This window comes from Trematomus bernacchii, unplaced genomic scaffold, assembly GCF_902827165.1.
Source record: "Trematomus bernacchii unplaced genomic scaffold, fTreBer1.1, whole genome shotgun sequence".
Lineage (NCBI taxonomy): Eukaryota > Metazoa > Chordata > Actinopteri > Perciformes > Nototheniidae > Trematomus > Trematomus bernacchii.
This window is the reverse complement of record NW_022987545.1, coordinates 48302-73309: the sequence shown is the minus strand read 5'-3', so window position 1 is coordinate 73309 and position 25008 is coordinate 48302. Positions and strand designations below refer to the sequence as shown.

The 25008-nt window shown below is 40.1% G+C and overlaps 1 protein-coding gene across 4 annotated transcripts in view; it reads right to left on the bottom strand.

Annotated features, from left to right (window-relative positions):
* Nucleotides 1-25008, bottom strand: part of nckap1 (NCK-associated protein 1) — a gene marked incomplete at its 3' end in the record, with an annotated part of 34317 nt that overhangs the window by 7340 nt on the left and 1969 nt on the right. The window contains 10 exon segments of one of the 4 annotated variants that reach the window (XM_034122597.1): nt 404-460; nt 694-850; nt 1221-1269; nt 1385-1522; nt 3498-3588; nt 3733-3875; nt 3973-4029; nt 5104-5196; nt 12738-12848; nt 19680-19697. In XM_034122597.1, the coding sequence (XP_033978488.1) occupies nt 404-460; nt 694-850; nt 1221-1269; nt 1385-1522; nt 3498-3588; nt 3733-3875; nt 3973-4029; nt 5104-5196; nt 12738-12848; nt 19680-19697 (914 nt within the window). 4 annotated transcript variants of the gene reach the window in all.

The window sequence follows — 25008 nt, the reverse complement described above, 5'->3', positions numbered from 1 at the left end:
ATGAGACTGAAACAAATCATGAAAAACATGAAGTATGTTTTGTGTGCGAGCGACAAAGAGGAAGGAGAATCCCAGTTGGGGTTCGATGAAGGGATCAGTGACTAAAGGATGAACGTATTTTTGCAAATGCTGAGAAATTATAGATATGATATTTAAAAAAAAAATTTAAAAACCAAGAAAAAAGTCAAAATCTGAAAAAAGTCCAAATCTGAAAAAAGTTAAAATCTGGGAATAAAGTCAGAATTCTGAGATTTTTTGAAAAAGATTGAAATATATATTTCTATAGCTCTTTAAGGTGGTATAGTGTATTACTTAAATTAGAGTAAAATAAACTATGAAGTATGTTTTGTGTGCGAGCGACAAAGAGGAAGTTATATTTGATGAAGGTGAATAAAGAACGTACGCATGAGACAGAGCCTGCTCCTTGCACTCTCTGATGTCATTGATGCGTTTGTTGTACCTGGAAAACACAAGAAGAGGTGGTGTTAGGAAACAACTAAATAAACCAAACTACCACGTTTAGTAGTGTTTACTTGTACTTTGGGGGCTGGGAAAACAAATAAAACTGTGATGTTGGAAGACATTTTTTTCAAAATCTCCAAATTTTCTTCGGAAAAGAAAATCCATTTTACTTTTTTTTTTTAAATGCCGTTTCCGCTCACGATTTAGCTTTCTCCACACTAGAAGTCTTACCCTCTGATGTTGACGAACAGGTCCTCTGCAGCCTTGTGGATGTGGAATACCTCGTCTCTGAAGAGGCAGAGGCAGGTGGAGCTCTGCAGAGCCAGCTTCCACAGAGAAAGAGCCGTGGCGTCGGTGTTCAGCACCGAGTGGCAGAGGATGAAGCCGACTGCAGAGAGAGAGAAGAATGTTTACTGTAAAACACACATTTGTCCTACTGCAGTCAAAATGACACGTTTTTCTGAAAATCTCCAAATTCTGATTTATTTTGAAAATCTAAAAATTCTGATTTATTTTGAAAATCAAACATTTCTGATTTATTTAGAAAATCTAAAAATTCTGATTTATTTTGAGAATCTCAAAATGTTTAATTATTTCTGAAAATCTCAAATCTTAGAATTTGTTGCCGCAATTCTAACTTTTTCCTGAAAATCTCAAAATTCGGACTTTTCTAAAAATGTGTTGACAATGTGCTAACCCCGAAGAGCTGGTAACAAACATGAGTGTTGATGGGATGAAAGGGAAACCATTTTACTCACAAACGATCCACTTCTCCATAGCGTCCAGAGACAGATATTCACACGGCATCTGAAGACACACACGATCAGATCTTAATTATTCATTATTCTAATATTGAAACATGAGTCGCTTCTTGACTTTGAATTTAAAGTGTTCCCTCTGGGTGTAAGTGAGTCTCACTCACAGTGTCTGACTGGGCGGGGTTGAGCATGGTTGACGGAGCAGAGATCAGAGACAACAGCTGGGCGTTCCTCCACTGATCAGCTGACAGGTTCCTGCGAGGGTAAACCATCTGAAGACTGATCAGCGCATCCGACAGAGACTAAAGGAGGAGAGAGGAATCAATTACACATTCAAAACCAAGTAACTGTAGATGATCACATGTTGCATCAGACTTTCATCACATTTATTCAAAACCCTCGTTATAAAAGAGCAGGACATTTATTTCACTCTGACTGATCTTAATGTGCCTATAGAGCAGGGATGACGTATTTCTGTGTTTGATCCTGAAGGCAGCATCTCACTAGTCCGCTAAGCTAAAGGTGGCTAACGTTGGGCTATAAAGGAACTACAGCACGGTCACATGACTTCACGTCACCACCGCTAAGCTAAAGGTGGCTAATGTTGGGCTATAAAGGAACTACAGCACGGTCACATGACTTCACGTCACCACCGCTAAGCTAAAGGAGGCTAACGTTGGGCTATAAAGGAACTACAGCACGGTCACATGACTTCACGTCACCACCGCTAAGCTAAAGGTGGCTAACGTTGGGCTATAAAGGAACTACAGCACGGTCACATGACTTCACGTCACCACCGCTAAGCTAAAGGAGGCTAATGTTGGGCTATAAAGGAACTACAGCACGGTCACATGACTTCACGTCACCACCGCTAAGCTAAAGGAGGCTAACGTTGGGCTATAAAGGAACTACAGCACGGTCACATGACTTCACGTCACCACCGCTAAGCTAAAGGTGGCTAACGTTGGGCTATAAAGGAACTACAGCACGGTCACATGACTTCACGTCACTACCGCTAAGCTAAAGGTGGCTAATGTTGGGCTACAAAGGAACTACAGCACGGTCACATGACTTCACGTCACCACCGCTAAGCTAAAGGAGGCTAATGTTGGGCTATAAAGGAACTACAGCACGGTCACATGACTTCACGTCACCACCGCTAAGCTAAAGGTGGCTAATGTTGGGCTATAAAGGAACTACAGCACAGTCACATGACTTCACGTCACCACCGCTAAGCTAAAGGTGGCTAACGTTGGGCTATAAAGGAACTACAAGCACGGTCACATGACTTCACGTCACCACCGCTAAGCTAAAGGAGGCTAATGTTGGGCTATAAAGGAACTACAGCACGGTCACATGACTTCACGTCACCACCGCTAAGCTAAAGGAGGCTAATGTTGGGCTATGAAGGAACTACAGCACGGTCACATGACTTCACGTCACCACCAGATAAGCTAAAGGTGGCTATGTTGGGCTATAAAGGAACTACAGCACGGTCACATGACTTCACGTCACCACCGCTAAGCTAAAGGTGGCTAATGTTGGGCTATAAAGGAACTACAGCACGGTCACATGACTTCACGTCACCACCGCTAAGCTAAAGGTGGCTAACGTTGGGCTATAAAGGAACTACAGCACGGTCACATGACTTCACGTCACCACCGCTAAGCTAAAGGAGGCTAATGTTGGGCTATAAAGGAACTACAGCACGGTCACATGACTTCACGTCACCACCGCTAAGCTAAAGGGAGGCTAACGTTGGGCTATAAAGGAACTACAGCACGGTCACATGACTTCACGTCACCACCGCTAAGCTAAAGGTGGGCTAACGTTGGGCTATAAAGGAACTACAGCACGGTCACATGACTTCACGTCACTACCGCTAAGCTAAAGGTGGCTAATGTTGGGCTACAAAGGAACTACAGCACGGTCCACATGACTTCACGTCACCACCCGCTAAGCTAAAGGAGGCTAATGTTGGGCTATAAAGGAACTACAGCACGGTCACATGACTTCACGTCACCACCGCTAAGCTAAAGGTGGCTAATGTTGGGCTATAAAGGAACTACAGCACAGTCACATGACTTCACGTCACCACCGCTAAGCTAAAGGTGGCTAACGTTGGGCTATAAAGGAACTACAGCACGGTCACATGACTTCACGTCACCACCGCTAAGCTAAAGGAGGCTAATGTTGGGCTATAAAGGAACTACAGCACGGTCACATGACTTCACGTCACCACCGCTAAGCTAAAGGTGGCTAACGTTGCGTTCCTACCTTCCCGTGAGGAACAAACTCCTCCATCAGCTTCTTCAGAGGATTCTCGTAGTCCACGATCATCTGACCCAGCCTGGGGTATTCCCGATCACTGAGACACAAACACAACCACGGTTAATATAGAAACCACCGCCTACCTTTTAACTGCTCACACATGGAGTGTGTTACATGTGTGTGTGTGTGTGTGTGTGTGTGTGTGTGTGTGTGTGTGTGTGTGTGTGTGTGTGTGAGTCACCTGGCTCCGTGCGTCATCTCGTGAGCGTAGTTGTAGAGTCCGATGATGGCTTTTCTCTCTTCGATTCGCGACAGGATGGTCATCAGAGTCGTGTAGGTCACCACCAGATCCAGGTAGTTCTTAGTGAGGTCAAAGTTCACCGTCTGACAGGAAACACGAAGGTTGATAAAAATGAGTTACACACGTATGATGCAATGCAATCAAATACAGATGTTTCTACGCAGTGTTTGTTGAACTCACGATGTCGAAGAACACCTGGCAGGCGTCGATGGTGTTCAGCAGCTCACACACATGGTCCTGTTGGTGGATACAAACCTTCATTAGAATCCACACCTTATTATCCTTTACAGTACTATGTAGAGAGTGTGTGTGTTGGGGAAACACTGAATGTCCTCTTCCAACATGAGAGTAACATGCTAACAAAGGTATCCCAACTGTAGCTGTGAACATGACAGGATGTGTGATTACCTAGAAGAGCATCAGGACTGTTTGAGGCATATGATAGCTATGTGATTAACATGATGATTCAGCCTCTATGGAGATAGACATATGACAAGCATGATCATTTCTGACGTGGAGCTAATCTGAAGTAAACATTGAATACTGCTTTCTATTCCTCCATCTTGTGACTGTGTAACTCCCTCTCTTGGATATCAGCATGTGAAGGACACTGTTCAGGAACTAGTTGATGCTCTGTATGTGATGACTACTTCCATTCTGGAGAGGATCACAAATGCATGGATCCTGAGATTGAAGCTCAAACTGGTGACCAGGGAGAGTTTCCTAACTGTGTGTGTGTGTGTGTGTGTGTGTGTGTGTGTGTGTGTGTGTGTGTGTGTGTGTGTGTGTGTCTGTCTGTGTGTGCGTGTCTGCGTGTGTGTGTGTGGTGTGCGTGTCTGCGTGTGTGTGTCTGTGTCTGTGTGTGTGTGTGTGTGTCTGTGTGTGCATGTGTGTGTGTCTGTGTGTGTGTGTGTGTGTGTGTCTGTGTGTGTGTGTGTCTGCGTGTGTGTGTCTGTGTGCGTGTGTGTGTCTGTGTGTGTGTCTGCGTGTGTGTGTGTGTGTGTGTGTATCTGCGTGTGTGTGTGTGTGTGTCTGCGTGTGTGTGTGTGTCTGTGTGTGCGTGTCTGCGTGTGTGTATCTGTGTGTGTGTCTGTGTGTGTGTGTCTGTGTGTGTGTCTGCATGTGTGTGTGTGTCTGCGTGTGTGTGTGTGTCTGTGTGTGTCTGCGTGCGTGTGTGTGTCTGTGTGTGTGTGTGTGTGTCTGTGTGTGCGTGTCTGCGTGTGTGTGTCTGTGTGTGTGTGTGTGTCTGTGTGTGTGTGTGTGTCTGTCTGTGTGTGTGTCTGCGTGCGTGTGCGTGTGTGTGTTTCCCACCTTGAACTCCATGACGTCTACGAAGGTGAAGTAGTAGAGAGCGAGGTTCTTCAAGATCTCCGATTTCTCTTTCTGCAGCTGAGCCAACTGTTGCTGTAAACACGGTCACACACACACAGTTACACACACATCACTGAGTAACATATATATATATCATATATGTACTATACGATGGGCATGTTTTAAACTAATTCAAAGCACCTTGTATCCAAAAATGAGTAAAAGAAACAGTTGTTCTTACATGTTTACCAATTACAGTTTCCCTTCATGGATCAATAGAGTTTCTGTTCTCATTAATAACAGTTTCTCTTCATTTTGACTAAATTAACATTAAACGGGTATAAATGAGAAACAGCTGTTGAATAATTGAGTGGAAATGGAGCTGGTTCAACTCTTAATGAATAAAAACAGAGACACAGACGACACGAGGGAGATTTAAACCTGCTTTCAAAGAGTCTTTTTACTTTGGTAGAACATGTTCATTTGTACGGGAGAGGATGAGGGAAGTGCTTTATTGAGATTTGAAAAGATTATAACTTAAATCTCCGAATTCTGAGATTCTCAGGAAAACGAATTAGCAGACACAAAAAACAAACTGTGACTTTAATCTTCAGAAAAAACACAAAAAGCCCGATTTAAAAAAAAAGGTTTTGATAAAAGTGAAAGTTAGAATTCTGAGATTTTCAAAATAAACTTCTCAGAAATGAAAAAATATAATTATTTAAAGGTGGGGTAGGTCATTTTGGAGAAACCAGCTCGAGTGCGCTAGAATTTGAAAATACACAGCCGGAAAAAATCTGCCACTTCCTTACAGAGCCCCTCCCCCAACACACACATGACCAATAGAGAGGCGAAGTCCCGCCCATCTACTTCCGACTCATGGGACCTTATTTCGGAAAAAGTATGTATTGAAGTCAATGGGGAGAGAAAGATTATCTTTCGATCCTGTTTGAATTGTGCCATGAATTACACATATGATGTTTGTCAATCTTAAATAATAATTTCCATGTAAAAAAAAGTCACAGTTTGTCGTAAAACTGTTGAAATATAAGACTATGAAAAATACGCAACTAGAAAGACTACAAATCCCAGAGTCCCGGTCCCGCATGCTGGCTCTTAGGAACCGACTCACTCCCCTTGTGTGTATGCACAGCTCTCAACATGCCCAGACTTGGAGTGATTTTCACCTCGTTTAATACTTTCCGCCTCATTCTGAAAGAAAGAAGTGAAATGTGCCAACGTGACGGCCGTCTGGGTGTGTGGTGCGAGACGGGAGATGGAGTTCATTGAGCGGTTTCACACAAAAAAAAGTGTTACTTCACAGTTTTACGACACTTTTTTATTTTTTTGACTTATTATCTTTTAGATTGACAAACATCATATGTGTAATTCATGGCTCAATTCAAACGGGATCGAAAGATAATCTTTCTCTCTCCATTGACTTCAATACATACTTTTTCCGAAATAAGGTCCCATGGAGCTCCCCCGGAAGGGAGGGACTTCGCCTCTCTATGAGGGCACGAGATAAGTTTGTGCACAGATGGAAGGCTGACAGGCAGGTAGGCCATCCAGTTATTTTAGCCGGGTCGGCTCAGATGATTGGTCGTGCTTTTTACAGCGCCACGGCTTCCACAGATGAATTTTTATGTATTTATTGTCAAAGCATTTAATATATTCATTGCTATCGGGATGTAACATGGAATATAACAAAAAGGGTTTCTGAAATAAATTACATACATGAATTTGTGAGTTGTGAGGAGTCAAAATTCTAAGAGAAAGTGCAAAGAAAAGTCATAATTGTGACTTCAAATTTCAGATGTTTTTTCTTTTCTGAGATTTAAAAAAAATGTTTATATATTTGAATTGTTCAGTTATAAGATAAACACAGACATATTTTCTGAGATTAAAGTAAACCGTCAAAGAAAAAGCCAGAAATCTGAGATTTTCTGAAAAACCTTCAATTTGCTTGATTTTTGAAAAAAAAGCCAGAAATGTGACTCCAATCTAAGAATTCAGACTTTTTGTGACTAATCTTCAGAAAAAAGGAAAAAAAAATCTGAAAAGGTGATTTTTTTGTTTTGAGATTTAAGTGCAAATTCTGAGAAAAAGTCAGAATTCTGAGATTTTTTTGAAAAAACAAGAAATCTCCCAAAAACTTGAATGTAATTCTGAGAATTCTAACTTTAATGTCAGTACTAAAACTAAAATTCACTTTTGGTAAGAATTTACATTTTTTTCTTCCCTAATGCTCTTCCGTACATTTTGAATATTACATTTTGAGTCCGGCTGTACACTCGGCTGTAAACCAGATTGAACAACGAATAAAGGGAAAACAAATGTTTGACCAAAGTAAAAATCGGTCCAGCTTTGTTTGAGTTTTTAAGGAATCAGAAATATGTTGAGTCAGTGATGAAAAGCCAGATACAAAGACTTTGAATCAGCTGTAATGCAGAATCATCTAATGAGAAGCAGTTTGTGTTTAAATGACAGAAGGATAGTGGACTCAACCCCGCAGCCGTGTGTGTTTTAAAAACATAGCTGTTGAGAGAAAGTGGAAAAAAGTAAGAAATGTAACGTTTGAAGAGTGTGTGACGCTGCTGCTGCACCAAGGAGGTAACTCATCTATTAAAGGTCACCTATAGCAATAGCATAGCATAGGTCTCAGATATATACAAATATATAAAAAACATGTCTATGAAGTGTTTTGCTCCAAACCCCAAACAGGTCACCCATTCTAGCCATGCCTCATATCCCTCTATTTCACTTCCTGTTTCTAAAGTGCTGATTTGTGTATAAAGCTTTAAAAAATAAAAGGAGGGGGCTGAGCTCATGCGGGACCCGGCAGCTACCGTCTAAACTAAATGCTGCCGTGATGAAACGCCATATCATGGATTATCAAGGATTGTCTCTGAAACAGTATGGAGCTCAAAGGCTTTCTCTCTTGCCGGTTATACCACAAGGTGAGTTCCTTTTTATTTCCTGCTTCTTCACACACATGCTCTCCAGTACAGGTTAGCTCTGAGTGTTAGCGATGCTAATGTAAACACCGACCATATTACGTCCAAAACAGTCGGGCATTGTTTCTGATAGCTCCGTTGTAGCCCCGTTTTTAGAGATTTGGGTACGGAGGAAAAGAGAGAGGGTTTTATTTTCTGTTGATGTAGAAAAGACATCAGAAAGTGCATTTTGCAGGATAGGTCCCCTTTAAATTGTGTATTAATGTGTCTCTTTATTTATCTGAAGTAGTGGCAGATCCAGTACAGATACCATCGCTATGAGGTAATAATCTGTCAGATATAAATATGTATATTTGCTTTGAACTCTCCGTGGTGCAGACAGTCAGTCACTTTTTAAAAGCCCTCTTAGCCAATCAGTAGGCATCCAGCAGGTCACACGCAGGACACACACACACACACACACACACACACACACACACACACACACACACACACACACACACACACACACACACACACACACACACACACACACACACACACACACAACACACACACACACCACACACACACACACACACACACACACACACACACACACACACACACACACACACACACACACACACACACACACACACACACACACACACACACACACACACACACACACACACACACACACACACACACACACACACACACACACACACACACACACACACACACACACACACACACACACACACACACACACACAGTGATGGAGAGAGAGAGCGAGAGGAAGCGGAGCAACGGAAAAAACACACTCCAAAAAACATTACATTTTTACACAACTGAGGTTAACTTAAATACGAGATACAAAAACTTACCAAAAAGCACAAGTCCGGAATAAGCCAAGTTTAGCATGCACGACAAACACAGAAACAAAGCAGAAAACAACGTAAGAGACAATCTGAGCACAGGGATATCAATAAAGCAGTTAGCTACACACACACGAAAACACACACTCCAAAATATCCACACACACACAGCTGTTTGCTAAACGACACATTGACATCAACACAAAGGCCAGAAGCTACGAGCTAAGCTAACAATGAAGCTGAAAGAAAAATTTGATGATCAATGATTTATTTTAGTTCACTGGACACACACACACACACACATTAACTCACACACGCTCTAACACACACACACATGCTCTAACACACATACATTAACTCACACACACACACGCACGCACACACATTAACTCACACACACACACACACGCACGCACACACACATTAACTCACACACACACACTCTAACACACATACATTGACTCACACACGCTCTAACACACACACGCTCACACATTAACTCTCACACACACACTCTAACACACATACATTAACACACACACGCTCTAACACACACACGCACACACATTAACTCTCACACACACTCAACACACACACAGGCTCTAACACACATACATTAACTCACACACACAGGCTCTAACACACACACACACACACACACACACACACATTAACTCACAGGCTCTAACACACATACATTAACACACACACGCTCTAACACACACACATGCACACACATTAACTCTCACACACACACTCTAACACACATACATTAACTCACACACACTCTAACTCACACACGCTCTAACACACATACATTAACTCTCACACACAGGCTCTAACACACACACACACACACATTAACTCACACACACACAGGCTCTAACACACATACATTAACTCACACACGCTCTAACACACACACACAGGCTCTAACACACAGGCTCTAACACACATACATTAACTCACACACACAGGCTCTAACACACCACACACACACACATTAACTCACACACACACAGGCTCTAACAACACACACACACATTAACTCACACACACACACACAGGCTCTAACACACATACATTAACTCACACACGCTCTAACACACACACGCACACACATTAACTCTCACACACAGGCTCTAACACACACACACACACACACACACACTAACACACATACATTAACTCTCACACACAGGCTCTAACACACACACACACACACACACATTAACTCACACACAGGCTCTAACACACATACATTAACTCACACACGCTCTAACACACACACACAGGCTCTAACACACAGGCTCTAACACACACACACACACACATTAACTCACACACACACACAGGCTCTAACACACATACATTAACTCACACACGCTCTAACACACACACACACACAGGCTCTAACACACAGGCTCTAACACACACACACACACACATTAACTCACACACACACACATTAACTCACACACGCTCTAACACACACACACACAGGCTCTAACATAGGGCTGCTCGATTATGGCAAAAATCATAATCACGATTATTTTTGTCAATAATTGATATCACGATTATTAAATACGATTATTCATTGACTTTGAAAACATCCATTTATTGAAATTTAAAACAAATAATAATTTGAACAGTATCTTTTTAACTGTTGATTACCCTGAACGTATAATTCAACTGGAAAACCAATACAACAAATAAATGATACATTTAAATAAATAATATCAAAAATAATAAATACCAATAAACAAGATCAACAAATATTTTGGAGCGCACTTCCACAAGCTACTAAACATATATAAATATGATAAATACAAATGCATTAGACTAAAATTAGATCAAATATGTTGCAGTGTCACAACCTAGCAAAGCAAATTATGTTGTTTTCGTAATTGTGGCAGGCCAAAATCGTAATTGCGATTAAAATACGATTAATTGCACAACACACACACACACACACACACACACACACACACACACACAGACTTAACTAATATACATAATAAATGTTCATTTATCTATTAAAAGTATAATTACTTTAGCACTTGTTAAGAGCTTTAGAAAATGAGGAGCTGCTTTGTTTACTCAGTTATTTTAAATAAAATCTGAGTAATTCAGTTTCAGTTAAAGCAGACTAAATAACTGAGGTTACCTTGTGTTGATATTTAAAACTCGATATTGTAATTGATAATAATACATAATGGTTATATAGCACTTTTCCCAGAGCTCAAAGACACTTTAAAAGCAAATATATATGTTTAAATATTCATCAGTAGCTTCTGTTCTTTACACTACTGCAAAGTTATAAATCTATTAAATATCTAAATTAAATTATATTGAGTAAAATCTGACAATAATTTACCCTTTTCACTGAAAAACTGATGATTTTAAAAATATAAAACGTTCAATTATTTTAGCCTTATTATTATGATCAGGTTTTCTTTCCAAAGCTTCTGTGTTTCACAATAAAGCCGTTAAATCCTAACTTTTCATTGCAAAACTCTCCAGGTATTAGCTGCAGAAAAATATCAAGAGGCGCTTTCACACCGGAGTACTTTTCCCAGGAATAGTTCCGATAGTTCCTGGGATTTTGCGTTCACACCAAAAAAAATCTGGAACTAGATCCTTTTTCCGGGAACCTTTTCACCCCCAGATAGTGCCTGCTAGAGAGGAGGAAAAGGTTCCTGTGTCTGATTGGCTGGGCGGATTGCAAACCACGTCCCGTAAAACTTCGAAAAGTTTTTGTGAAGCCACCATTTTATTATCCTGGCATTAGCATTATTAGCATTAGCATTCGCCCAGCGCACAAACGCAGAGAGACTAACTTATGGCAACACAAAATAAAACATGGGAGCGGTGGAGATGAGGAGGTGTCTGCGTTCTGGTGATTTCCTCTGAAGGCTTCAGTAGAAGCTGCTGGGAGTCCCAGCAGCTTCTACTGAAGCCTTCCCAAACTCCGGGGACTTCCGGCCGGGGACTCCGGGTGGCAGTATACGCCGTGAAGTTGTTTGCAGCCTGCCAGTAAACCCAAAGCAGAAGAAGAAGAAGTGACGTCAGCGGCTTCATTTGCCTAATCCACCCCCAGGGACTTATTCCGGTGTGAACGCGATCTGTACTTAGTTCATCAGAAATAAAGAGTTCGGGGGGACTCAGTACCCGGAACTATTCCTGGGGAAACTACTTGGTGTGAAAGCGCTAGGGCAATTAATCGTATTTTAATCGCAATTACGATTTTGGCCTGCCACAATTATGAAAACAACATAATCGAAAAAAAACGATTATTTTGCTTTGCTAGGTTGTGACAGTGCAACATATTTGATCTAATTTATTTTAGTCTAATTTATTTGTATTTATCATATTTATATATGTTTAGTAGCTTGTGGAAGTGCGCTCCAAAATATTTGTTGATCTTGTTTATTGGTATTTATTATTTATTTAAATGTTTCATTTATTTTATTTATTTGTGTATTGGTTTTTCAGTTGAATTATACGTTCAGGGTAATCAACAGTTAAAAAGATACTGTTCAAATTATTATTTGTATTTGTTTTATAGTTCAATAAATGGATGTTTTCAAAGTCAATGAATAATCGTATTTAATAATCGTGATATCAATTATTGACCAAAATAATCGTGACTATGATTTTTGCCATAATCGCACAGCCCTAGAAAGCGCCTTATATTTAGACGTTAATTATACTAAATTGACCCGTTCTCTTCCTCTCTTTCCCACACAGACACAGCGCAGACGTGCATGCAGGCGTATAATACACATAAATATATATATAAATAAATACGTACGTTATTGTTGCGCGTCTCCACGGCGGGGAACTTCCTGACGATGAATTTGACGGCAGACTCCAGGTTCTTATCCACCAGGTAGGAGGGCTTGGCTTTGGGGTCGCCACACGCCTGAGAGAGAGAAGGAGAAGGAGGAGGAGAAGTGAGGACAGACCGACGGGAAACACAGGAACATTATATTCACGTTAATCTGAGGTGTTCTGCATGGTGGGGGGTGTTAGATGTGAAGGGGAGACAGGAAGTGCTTCAGTGGAAACTGTTTATCGTAAAACATGTGTAAAATATTCAAATGACTGACATTTAGAGGAGGACTATAGAAAGCATGGAAACACACACACACTTCATTGCAAGTGGCCTCTTTAGACGTTGCTTTGCTGAAGGATAGCGTGTGTCTCCATGTTTGATAAAACAGTTTCCTGTCAGACACTGAGCCTGAGAGTGATCAGAGGTTCACCTGCTGAGCTGTGGACAGAGATACAGACTAATATGGTCATTAAACAATATAAGGGATGCAATTAACACATATGTTCCTTATCAATTGATGTTTTTTTAACATGTATGTTGGTTGAAAATGTCCATTGGCTTTATTAAGATATAAATCAGATAAAAGCATCTCCATATTTGAGGCTGAAAAATGACTCGTAGCATTAATTGATTTGTCAATTAGTGTCTGAATCTCTTATTTCTCCTACATATTGGATTAGATCCACATCTGGAGCATCTTATGATCGTGTTATTTTGATCCTCAGAGGTGGTCCACAGCTCAGAGAGGAGAACCACTGAGAGTAGAAGAGGGTGTGTTTTGTTTCAAACTGAAGGTCCATCACTGGTTAGTAAAGCTGCATGGTGGGCAGTGATGGAGGTCACATGAAGAAGGGATTGAATGAAACAGAAGAAAGGAAAAGAAACTGAGAGAAAGTCCTGTTTTATTATCTGCTCTTTCTAAATACTAATATCTCTAAGTCTGGTAGGTAGCAACAGCACTGATGCATTATGGGTAGTGTAGTTTTGAATGGTGAGGGGGATGTGGTGCATGCATGTGCCAGAAACAGAGTGGATGTTTATTGGCTGGAACAGAAGAGACTTTCTGAGGATCAGAGGTGGGAAGTATTGGAGTACAAATACTTCCTGACTGTACTTCAGTACATGTTTCTGGTATCAGTACTTTACTCCACTACTTATTACTTTCTACTTCTCACATTTCCCAAACAGGCTGGTTCCTTTAGTTTGAATGTGTGTTTGGTGGCGTGATCATTATTATTTAGAGTCATTGCGTGCCTATTGATTTGAACACGATCCGTGTATCCATCATTTCCTGGTCTTCTCTAAAGAAGAGGGACCAATGAAAACGTTGTCATGTTGCCGTTGTTCAGCATGGAAACATTCATTAGCTAACAATGACATTATTGTTCTATTAATATAAAGGGAGGTCAGGTACTCTTTAAAACAGCTGCTAGTTATGGGTACTTTTTACTGAAGTACATTTCAAAGCCCTCTTTACTTTCACTTGAGGAAAGAAGTTTAGTCAGTACTTCTACTTTCACCAGAGTATTTTTAAACACGAGTATCTGTACTTCTACTTGAGTAAAGGATGTGTGTACTTCTACTTGAGTAAAGGATGTGTTTACTTCTACTTGAGTAAAGGATGTGTGTACTTCTACTTGAGTAAAGGATGTGTGTACTTCTACTTGAGTAAAGGATGTGTGTACTTCTACTTGAGTAAAGGATGTGTGTACTTCTACTTGAGTAAAGGATGTGTTTACTTCTACTTGAGTAAAGGATGTATGTACTTCTACTTGAGTAAAGGATGTGTGTACTTCTACTTGAGTAAAGGATGTGTGTACTTCTACTTGAGTAAAGGATGTGTGTACTTTTGCCGTCTCTGCTGAGGACTCACTTCCTCCAGAGAGTGGAGACACACTGTTAGAGCCAGTATTTTGTTTTTATAAGAAAGGCCACGTAATCTGTAGTCAACAGAGTATAAAAGACTACAATTCCCACCTTCTCTAAAGTGACCGTGATGGGCAACCCGTCAGAAAGACGCATGTTCTTGTTTGTACTGTTATGTAATAAAATGATAAATATATTTAAAAGTGTTGGTTTATGATCACATTTGTATATAATAATGTACGAGGTAAGTACAAATAATCTTAGTTCTCTGGCCCTAACAGAGATATAAATGATTGCGTACATTTACAGTTTCTTATTTCTCCAGCTGTCAAACAATCCATTTCTCACTTATTCTAAGAATGAACTGAACCCACTAAAAGGATTTCTTCTCAAATAATCAGGAAATGTAAAAACAATAACTAATCTCTCTCGTTCAGATTAATGTTGTCAGGCATGTCACAGTAAACTCATATTAGGTTTACACACTGTTGACAAAGGTGTGGTCTGTGCAGCACGTTTTAAACCCTCTGAGATGTTTCTGCTACCGAGGATTTAGAGTTTCATCACACCGTTAATTACAGATAAGCTACAGCTAACTGATGAGCATCAACTGTGGATGATCCCTGAAGAGTTTATGAGGAAAGCACCAACTGGAGGAGACTAGGAATCAGCATGGGATACAAAGTAGGTTTAATAAGCTAGAAAAGGGTACCCCACAAGGGAAAAGGGCTAAATATGCTAGCTACGTAGTAAAAAAAAATACAGAAAGGCTACACTGCAAGCGCAATAGGCTAATCATACTAGCTAGCAAGGCAAAAGAAGCAGAATCATGCTAGCTACTTAGCGAGAGAAATAAAAGGCTTCACTGCAACAACAAAAAAGCTATAAATGCTAGCTTCTTAGTCAAAAAAAGCAGAATAGGCTAACCATACTAGCTACCTAGCCAAAGAAAATAAAGAAGGGCTACACTGCAAGCGCAATAGGCTTATCATACTAGCTACCTAGCCAATAACAACAGAATAAGCTAAACATGCTAGCTACTTAGCCATATAAATAAAAGGCTTCACTACAAGCAAAAAAAGCTAACAATGCTAGCTTCCTGGCCAAAAGAAATAAAGAAATGCAATAGGCTAATCATACTAGCTTCTGAGCGGAGTGAAATAAACAAACTAGCAACCTAGCATGAATAAAATAAACAAAAGGCTACACTGAAAGCAAAAAAAAGCTAAAAATGCTAACTATTCACCCCAAAAATTAAAATGGGAGGGTGACAAGCTAAATAGGCTAATCATGCTAGCTACCGAGGCAAAAAAAGCAGAATAGGCTAAACAAACTAGCAACTTAGCAATAAATACAATAAAATAAGTGCTACACTGCAAGCTAAAAGGCTAAAAATGCTAACTATTCACCCCAAAAAAACATGCTAGCTACCTAGCCAAAAATGTTTAAGAAAGGATCCGATGCAAGCGCTATAGGCTAATCATACTAGCTTCCTAATGAAAAGCAGAATACGCTAAACAAAGTAGCAAAACATTAATTAAAATAAAGGCTAAACCGAAAGCAAAAATGCTAAAAATGCTAGCTATTCACCACAAAAATTCTAAAGGGAGGGGGACAAGACAAGCTAAACATGCTAGCTACCTAGCCAACACCATTACTGCAGGCTCTCACACCCAGTTGGACACTGAGGGGGGGGGGTTGACACAGAGAACAACAACATGACTTCAGCACAGATCAATGGACCTGCAGAGATGCTTCCTCGCTCCAACGTCTCTCACACCGGACAAGACCTACACGTTGATTACTGTGATGTGATTGTGATGTGCTATATGTGACATGTATGTAGTAACGCGTGTTCTCTTATATCCTTTCGCCTCTAGCTACTTGTCTTTCATCCTTTCTTTATAACTAATGCTGTTGATGTGTTGTGATTTTAAAAAGGTGATTATTATCATCTGGAAATTAGCAATGTTGGCTAAAGCTAATGCCCCATTTCCTGTTTGTTGTGATTAATGGGGACTGTCCATGACACTATCAACAAGTAATTTGAGTGTGTGAAAAGGCTCAGAGACCCCCGTGTGAATCTGTTCAGGTGTGTGAGAGGAAGAGGGGTTGTTAACGAATCAGAAGATGTTGTTGATCTAAAACCACAATCCTCGCTCTACTTCACACCGACATTTATTTACCCTTTGACTCACGCCGGGGAACTGCAGAGTGAAAAACACCGACTGGTTATTACAGAACATCGGTTTGATTTCTGAAGGGACTCTACAGAGGTTTCCATGTTTTAGCCCAAACTTCTAAATTCAGGCCTGGACTACTGACTTAATTTATGATGCTAGCTCTGGAAAGCTACTTGCTATGGAGACTTTGTGGTGCTTTCAAGTGATTGTAGGACGTTCAAACCTTTTACAATATGAGAAAATCCCATTTATGAATCATCTGTTTGAGCCCAAACTCAAAAGGTTTATTTGCTCTAAATACAGGCCTGGACTACTGATTTGTATTATGTACTGATCGAATGCTTTCTGATGGAAAGGTAATTGCTATGGACACTTGGTGGTGCGTTCAAGTGATTGTAGGACGTTCAAAACATCCAGCGATCTTTTAAAATATGAGAAAATCCCATTTATTCTATTTTAGCCCAAACGTAAGTCTTTTATTTTGCTCCACTTTGGTGTCTAAATACAAACAGTTTGTGCAGGAATCTACTGATCGAATGCTTTCTTACTTAAAGTGGACCTATCATGGTATATTTAAATGATATATTGTAGGGCCATACCTATATAAGGTATATTTATACGTTTCTGTTTTCAAAATACCAAACAGATCATGCATTTTAGCCATGCCTCATTTCGCTCAATTTGCATTTTTTTTTAGCTCTGCTCTGCAAGGGCAGATTCAGTGAGAACAGCACCACCTACAGGCCTGGCATATGTACGACAGCGTCTCCAGCGCTTTCGAACGGCAATGGCCGTGGCTGTCTCCTCCTGATTGGTGGAGTTGGCCCAATAGCCGTAGCGCCACCGTCCTGACGTCAGGACAGTGTTCAAATCTGGATCAGTTTTTATCCGTTGCAGCCCCTTTTTTAGAGATTTGGGTATGGAGGAAAATAGAGAGGGTTGTGTTTTCTGACACTTGGTGAGTTCCCTGGAACACCGGGGACACATATTCATGTAGAAAAGACGTACAAAAGTGCATTTTGCATGATAGGTCCCCTTTAATTTATGATGCTAGCTCTGGAAAGGTAATTACTCTTGACACACGGTGGTGCGTTCAAGTGATTGTAGGACGTTCAAACATCCACGATTTGGGAAAATCTAATTGTTGTAATCGTCTGTTTTAGCGTTCAGGCAGTAGATGTGATATCAGAGTTTCCCACCACCACCTGATGTCAGTAAATGTCCCTGCTGTTGCACAAAGACAGGATTTCTGACTCTAAAACCCCATCTTTCGAATCATCCGTGTTGTTTTTCTGACGTACAGTTTGTTGATGTGATGCAGCGACTGTTGGAGATTCTGATGAAGCATTTCAGTAAACAAATAGACAAGAAATTCAAGGTGAGCACCTGTGTTGGGACGATGGTTGGCAGCAGGGATGTAAACATTGATGGGCTAAAACATGCAAACCTTCTGTTATTTAGCATCAACTTAAAAACCTGGCTTCTTCTTCTTCGTTGGTTCAGCCAACGCAGCGGCACCTAGCTCACCAATTCATCTACTATTAACTAGGGATGGGAATTGGAAAGCAAATGTATATTCGAATATTTGACCGAATTGACATGATAAAGATATTCATAACTCATATTGGAATACCTGAATCATTTTGAATGTTTGATTAGTCATCCCTGCTATTAACAGAATTAAACAGAATTGGCTGTGCTTGTGTTAGCATAAAGATCTCTATACATAGTTTTCTGGCGGTGCAATAATCTGTCTCTCTGGGGTCTGATGGGGGGATGGATGGGAGAAGGGGGTGAGGTGGATGAAGGGTGAGGGACTAGAGGAGACCTCGCCTCCCCCCTCGTGTCTCCACTCAAAATACCAGATAACCTCTCAAACTGACACACATCTCAAAACTTTATCTATGGTTTCATTTAAGGCTATTATTGTCATTTGTACACAGTTTAGAAAATATCAATGAAAATCTACACATTAAACGATCAGACTTCCATCAGGAGCGTCAGAAACGATGCAAACCAATTTAACAAACTGTGCAGGGAGATTCTTGGGTAGATTATTGTGTATTATTATACGTTAAGCTACCTAGCAGTACTTAAAAAAACATGTGATTGCTCCACCTTTTCCATCTGTAACATTAAAGGTGATCACAGATTGATGTATTGATAATATGATATAAATAAATAGTGACAAAGTGAGTTATTCTGCATAATAAAGTATGGCTTTACCCTGTAGTAATATTACTTTTTAACACGTTAATGGGGATTATTGTCCAGGCAAACAATACTTTCTATGGTTTACCCAAACATATATATATTTAAGTAAATATACATTAAACTATAAACACTTTCTAGAGGTTTTTTACTCATTGTAGTCGGTTACATAGACTTCAATAGACATACGTGTCAAAATGAAGTGTAATGTTTGTGTGCTACAATAAAGAAAAACACTCTTATTTTGAAATAAATATACATAAACGTGAAGCTACCACTGTTGTGTAGAGGGTTTGAATCACACTGCAGCCACCCCTAACCCTAACCTTACAACAAGTGCACTCAAACTGGACATAATTTGTTCTCAAATCAAGTCTAACATAGTTTTTGCGTTAGCTTTGCAGACTGGTGAAAGGGCGAGCTAATGTTTGTGTGCCGCTCTTATTTTGAAATAAAGCATGGGGAGAAAACATGTGATGCTGCATCATAAACACTGACAGTGATGGAGCTCTTCAGATTCAGACATGGAGAGGAGGGAGGAGCAACAGATCATAAAGGGACGAGGACGAGGAAGAGGAAGAGGAAGGGAGGACGAAGAGGAAGAGGAAGGGTGGAGGAAGTGGGGTTTCATCAGTGGAAGGTGATAAACTTTGCAAACCTTCCAAACTTGTCCTTGCTGCATAGGAGAGGGGGGAAGCATTGGAACGGAGAGAAGAAGAGAAGAAATCAAAAACAAAGAGCCCACCTATAGACAAACTGCTGCTCTACACACACACACACACACACTTTCTCTCTCTCTCACACACACACACACACACACACACACACACACACTTTCTCTCTCTCTCACACACACACACACACACACACACACACACACACACACACACACACACACTTTCTCTCTCTCTCTCACACACACACACACACACACACACACACACACACTCTCACAGGTGTTTTCTGAGAGGTCAGTTAAGGACAGCCGTTCTGTTTCAACACAACACAGAGAACAGCACATGCTGCGCAGACATGTGATCACATTGTAACACAAAGTGATCCTAACCCTACAGACAAGTCTACCTGGCAACAGTGTGAACGAGGAGATGTTGAAACCCCCACATTTTGATGTTAGAAATGTGTATTTAGGGTCCCCAGCACATAGAGACTGCTGGATGATAACCTGCATATGATGGGTAGTTTACACAATTAGCACAAGTTGTGTTAAATAGCATTAATATGTAAACAATAGTAAAAACAGAAATGCCTTTATTGATTTCTGAGTGGTTCTGGAGGTTAATGAGGACGCTGAATCCATTTCTGACATTTTCAGAATCATAAATGGCAGTTTTAACCAGAAAGAGGCCATCTTAGTGTTATCTGGGGGTCGGTTTTGAAGTTTTAAGGGACTCTGGATCATTTGGTTTACACAGATCGCTTATTTATTTGAAAATAAATTGTCCACAGGAGAGGTAATAATGCTCTCTATATCCAACGGTCCCAACACGACTCATGGTAGTGAAGTCAGTACAAATATGGCCACTTTCTGGTTAAAACTGCCATTTATTATCCCGAAAATGTCACAATTGGATTAATATACATTTCTAACATTAAACTTTGGGGTACTCAACATTTCCGGGTTCACAATAGGACTCGATGGGCTGGCAAACAGACTGGATAACAACAAAGACTATAACACATCTGTTGTGGAATATATAAATATATATATACTGCTTTTTAATTATGATTAATACTGTCTGCTATTCAAATACTGTGAGAAATATGGAAATAACTGTGCAATATATACTTTACTTTCACTACTGTATACATGCTACACTGTGTGTGTGTGTGTGTGTGTGTGTGTGTGTGTGTGTGTGTGTGTGTGTGTGTGTGTGTGTGTGTGTGTTTTCTCTGCAGTATTCACTGGCTGCAGTATCTGCTTCACATTCCTGTTGCTTAGTAACAGCTCAATGCAGCGTTCACTGAAGCACGAAACATGCACGTCTGAAAATATCAGGTCATAGTTTTAGAGACACGAGAGGTTCATTTATACTGAGCTGTGATTTAAAGGGTTTTCAAGTGAGAAACGAGGAGGACGCATGTGGGTCAAATGAAAAGGCCCTGGCGTGAAGTCGAATAAAGAGCTTCAGGGATGATGTATTTCTGAGTTGGACCCTGAAGGCAGCATCTCTCTGGTCCAATGGGATTCCTCCATTTGATTTTGGATTATTGTGCTAACGTGACGGCCGTCTTGGTATGTGGTGCGAGACGGGAGATGTAGTTCATTGAGCGGTTTCACACAAAAAAAAAAGTGTTACTTCGCAGTTTTACGGCACATTTTAATTTTTTTGACTTGCGAAATTATCTTTTAAATTGACAAACATCATCTGTGTAATTCGTGGCTCAATTCAAACGGGATCGAAAGATAATCTTTCTCTCGCCATTGACTTCAATACATACTTTTTCCGAAATAAGGTCCCATGGAGCTCCCCCGGAAAGGGAGGGACTTCGCCTCTCTATAAAGGAACTACAGCACGTCACATGACTTCACGTCACCACCGATAAGCTAAAGTTTAATGTTGCTCCTAGTGTGCCATTTCAAATCAAATACTGTATATATAAATATATCAACAGTGGCATAAAGATCAGGTTGTGCTGTTTTCCCCAGGGGAACTTGCCATTCAGGCCATGAGAAATGTATTTCTCCTTAATAGCTCATAAAGATTCCATTAAAATGACCAATGAGGGGTTAAATTGCCCATCAGGGATAACCTTCGTTAAATGTCATCCTGTCATTATTTTCCCCTGTAGGTTAACTTTACATGTGTGACTGCAGCGACTGTCCCTGCAGGGCCACCGTAGGCATTACCAGGCCAGAAAAGACATGCTGTGAGTAAGCAAGAGAGGAGAAGAAGAAAATCCTGATGTCGTACGAACCACTGCATCATCAAAGTCTAAATAAGTGTAAAAGAACTTGGAGACAAATTGGACAGAGGAAAAATAAAAAGGCAACGTCCTCTCCAATCAAAAACTCCACTTTAAAGAGTCCTCTCCTGCTGATGTTCAGGTGTATATCAGTATGTAGTGTCTCTACTTTAAAGAGTCCTCTCCTGCTGATGTTCAGGTGTATATCAGTATGTAGTGTCTCTACTTTAAAGAGTCCTCTCCTGCTGATGTTCAGGTGTATATCAATATGTAGTGTCTCTACTTTAAAGAGTCCTCTCCTGCTGATGTTCAGGTGTATATCAGTATGTAGTGTCTCTACTTTAAAGAGTCCTCTCCTGCTGATGTTCAGGTGTATATCAGTATGTAGTGTCTCTGCTTTAAAGAGTCCTCTCCTGCTGATGTTCAGGTGTATATCAGTATGTAGTGTCTCTACTTTAAAGAGTCCTCTCCTGCTGATGTTCAGGTGTATATCAGTATGTAGTGTCTCTACTTTAAAGAGTCCTCTCCTGCTGATGTTCAGGTGTATATCAGTATGTAGTGTCTCTACTTTAAAGAGTCCTCTCCTGCTGATGTTCAGGTGTATATCAGTATGTAGTGTCTCTACTTTAAAGAGTCCTCTCCTGCTGATGTTCAGGTGTATATCAGTATGTAGTGTCTCTACTTTAAAGAGTCCTCTCCTGCTGATGTTCAGGTGTATATCAGTATGTAGTGTCTCTACTTTAAAGAGTCCTCTCCTGCTGATGTTCAGGTGTATATCAGTATGTAGTGTCTCTACTTTAAAGAGTCCTCTCCTGCTGATGTTCAGGTGTATATCAGTATGTAGTGTCTCTGCTTTAAAGAGTCCTCTCCTGCTGATGTTCAGGTGTATATCAGTATGTAGTGTCTCTACTTTAAAGAGTCCTCTCCTGCTGATGTTCAGGTGTATATCAGTATGTAGTGTCTCTACTTTAAAGAGTCCTCTCCTGCTGATGTTCAGGTGTATATCAGTATGTAGTGTCTCTACTTTAAAGAGTCCTCTCCTGCTGATGTCCAGGTGTATATCAGTATGTAGTGTCTCTACTTTAAAGAGTCCTCTCCTGCTGATGTTCAGGTGTATATCAGTATGTAGTGTCTCTACTTTAAAGAGTCCTCTCCTGCTGATGTTCAGGTGTATATCAGTATGTAGTGTCTCTACTTTAAAGAGTCCTCTCCTGCTGATGTTCAGGTGTATATCAGTATGTAGTGTCTCTACTTTAAAGAGTCCTCTCCTGCTGATGTTCAGGTGTATATCAGTATGTAGTGTCTCTACTTTAAAGAGTCCTCTCCTGCTGATGTTCAGGTGTATATCAGTATGTAGTGTCTCTACTTTAAAGAGTCCTCTCCTGCTGATGTTCAGGTGTATATCAGTATGTAGTGTCTCTACTTTAAAGAGTCCTCTCCTGCTGATGTTCAGGTGTATATCAGTATGTAGTGTCTCTACTTTAAAGAGTCCTCTCCTGCTGATGTTCAGGTGTATATCAGTATGTAGTGTCTCTACTTTAAAGAGTCCTCTCCTGCTGATGTTCAGGTGTATATCAGTATGTAGTGTCTCTACTTTAAAGAGTCCTCTCCTGCTGATGTTCAGGTGTATATCAGTATGTAGTGTCTCTACTTTAAAGAGTCCTCTCCTGCTGATGTTCAGGTGTATATCAGTATGTAGTGTCTCTACTTTAAAGAGTCCTCTCCTGCTGATGTTCAGGTGTATATCAATATGTAGTGTCTCTACTTTAAAGAGTCCTCTCCAGAACAGATGTTTTCTGCAGCTCGATGGAGTAATGAGTGACGGTGGTTATTAAATGGAAAAGAACATTGCTGTGATTTTAGTCGATGATATTGTTGTTAGTGAGCATGGGTCATAACTCTCTCCAAAAGGTAGAAACACAACACCCAGATCTGTTGCCTGTGTTTTCATAATTAAGCCACTAGTTGTGTAAGCATTTCAGAAATAAATAGATTTAATTGGTCTCCAAATTGTTATTTAAATGACCAGAAGGAGCTCACTAATCGTCTCACAGATCATAATCCCAGTTCTTTGATTTCTATCTTTGGGGTTTTTCTAGTTTTTGGATGCTGAAGACATTTTTAAAAGGTGTTATAGAAGAGCACATGGATGTGTTTATTTATATAACCCTAATGGTGAGGAAGATCAGGAGAGATATGAAGATGAAGGGTCAGAAGAAAGAGGAAGGACGGAAGTAAGGAGGGAGGAGAGGAAGGGCGTAATAAGAGAGAAATGACTGTCTGACAGCTCATACTGTCTGCAGAGAATATAAACACACAGGATGAGGATATTTAACTATCTGCTGATTGGTCAATATCCGACACTTAAGTCAAAAGTTCTGACTTTTTCCTCAAATATACAGATTTTTTTAAGAATTCAGATTTTGTTTTTAAAGAAATCTGACTTTTTTCCCTTATTCTGAGTTTTGTCAAAATTCTGAGATTTTCACAATTAACAGTTTTTTCCTAATTCTGACTTTTTTTTCACAAAATGCTGACTTTTAACCGAATTGTGATTTTTTTTCCGAATTATCTTTTTTTTCCTCTGAATCCTGAGATTTTCGGCCAAACATTTTTTTCTCCCAAAATCAATTGTTTTCCTTATTCTGACTTTTTCGGAAAGTTCCGTCTTTTTTTTATAAAAATAAGTATTTTTCGAATTATGACTTTTTTCTCAAAATCCAACATTTTTTTTCTTCGAACTATCATATTTTTTCCTAATTCATATATATATATTTTTTTTTAAATCAGTATTTTTTCCGAATTATGACTTTTGTCAAAACTGTGATTTTCACAGAAATAGATTCTCACTTTTTTTCTGAACTCTCATTCTTATTCAGAGTTATTTTTCAATCAATATTCTGGTCTTTTTTCAGAATTCTTACTTTTTAATGAGTCTTATATTAAGAATTCTGACTTATTTTTATATTTGTGAAATCAAACTAGCTGATGATCTTAGAACCACCAACATACATCCTATTCCTTTAACACTGAATGCTGAGCAGTAGAGGACAGCTCCAATG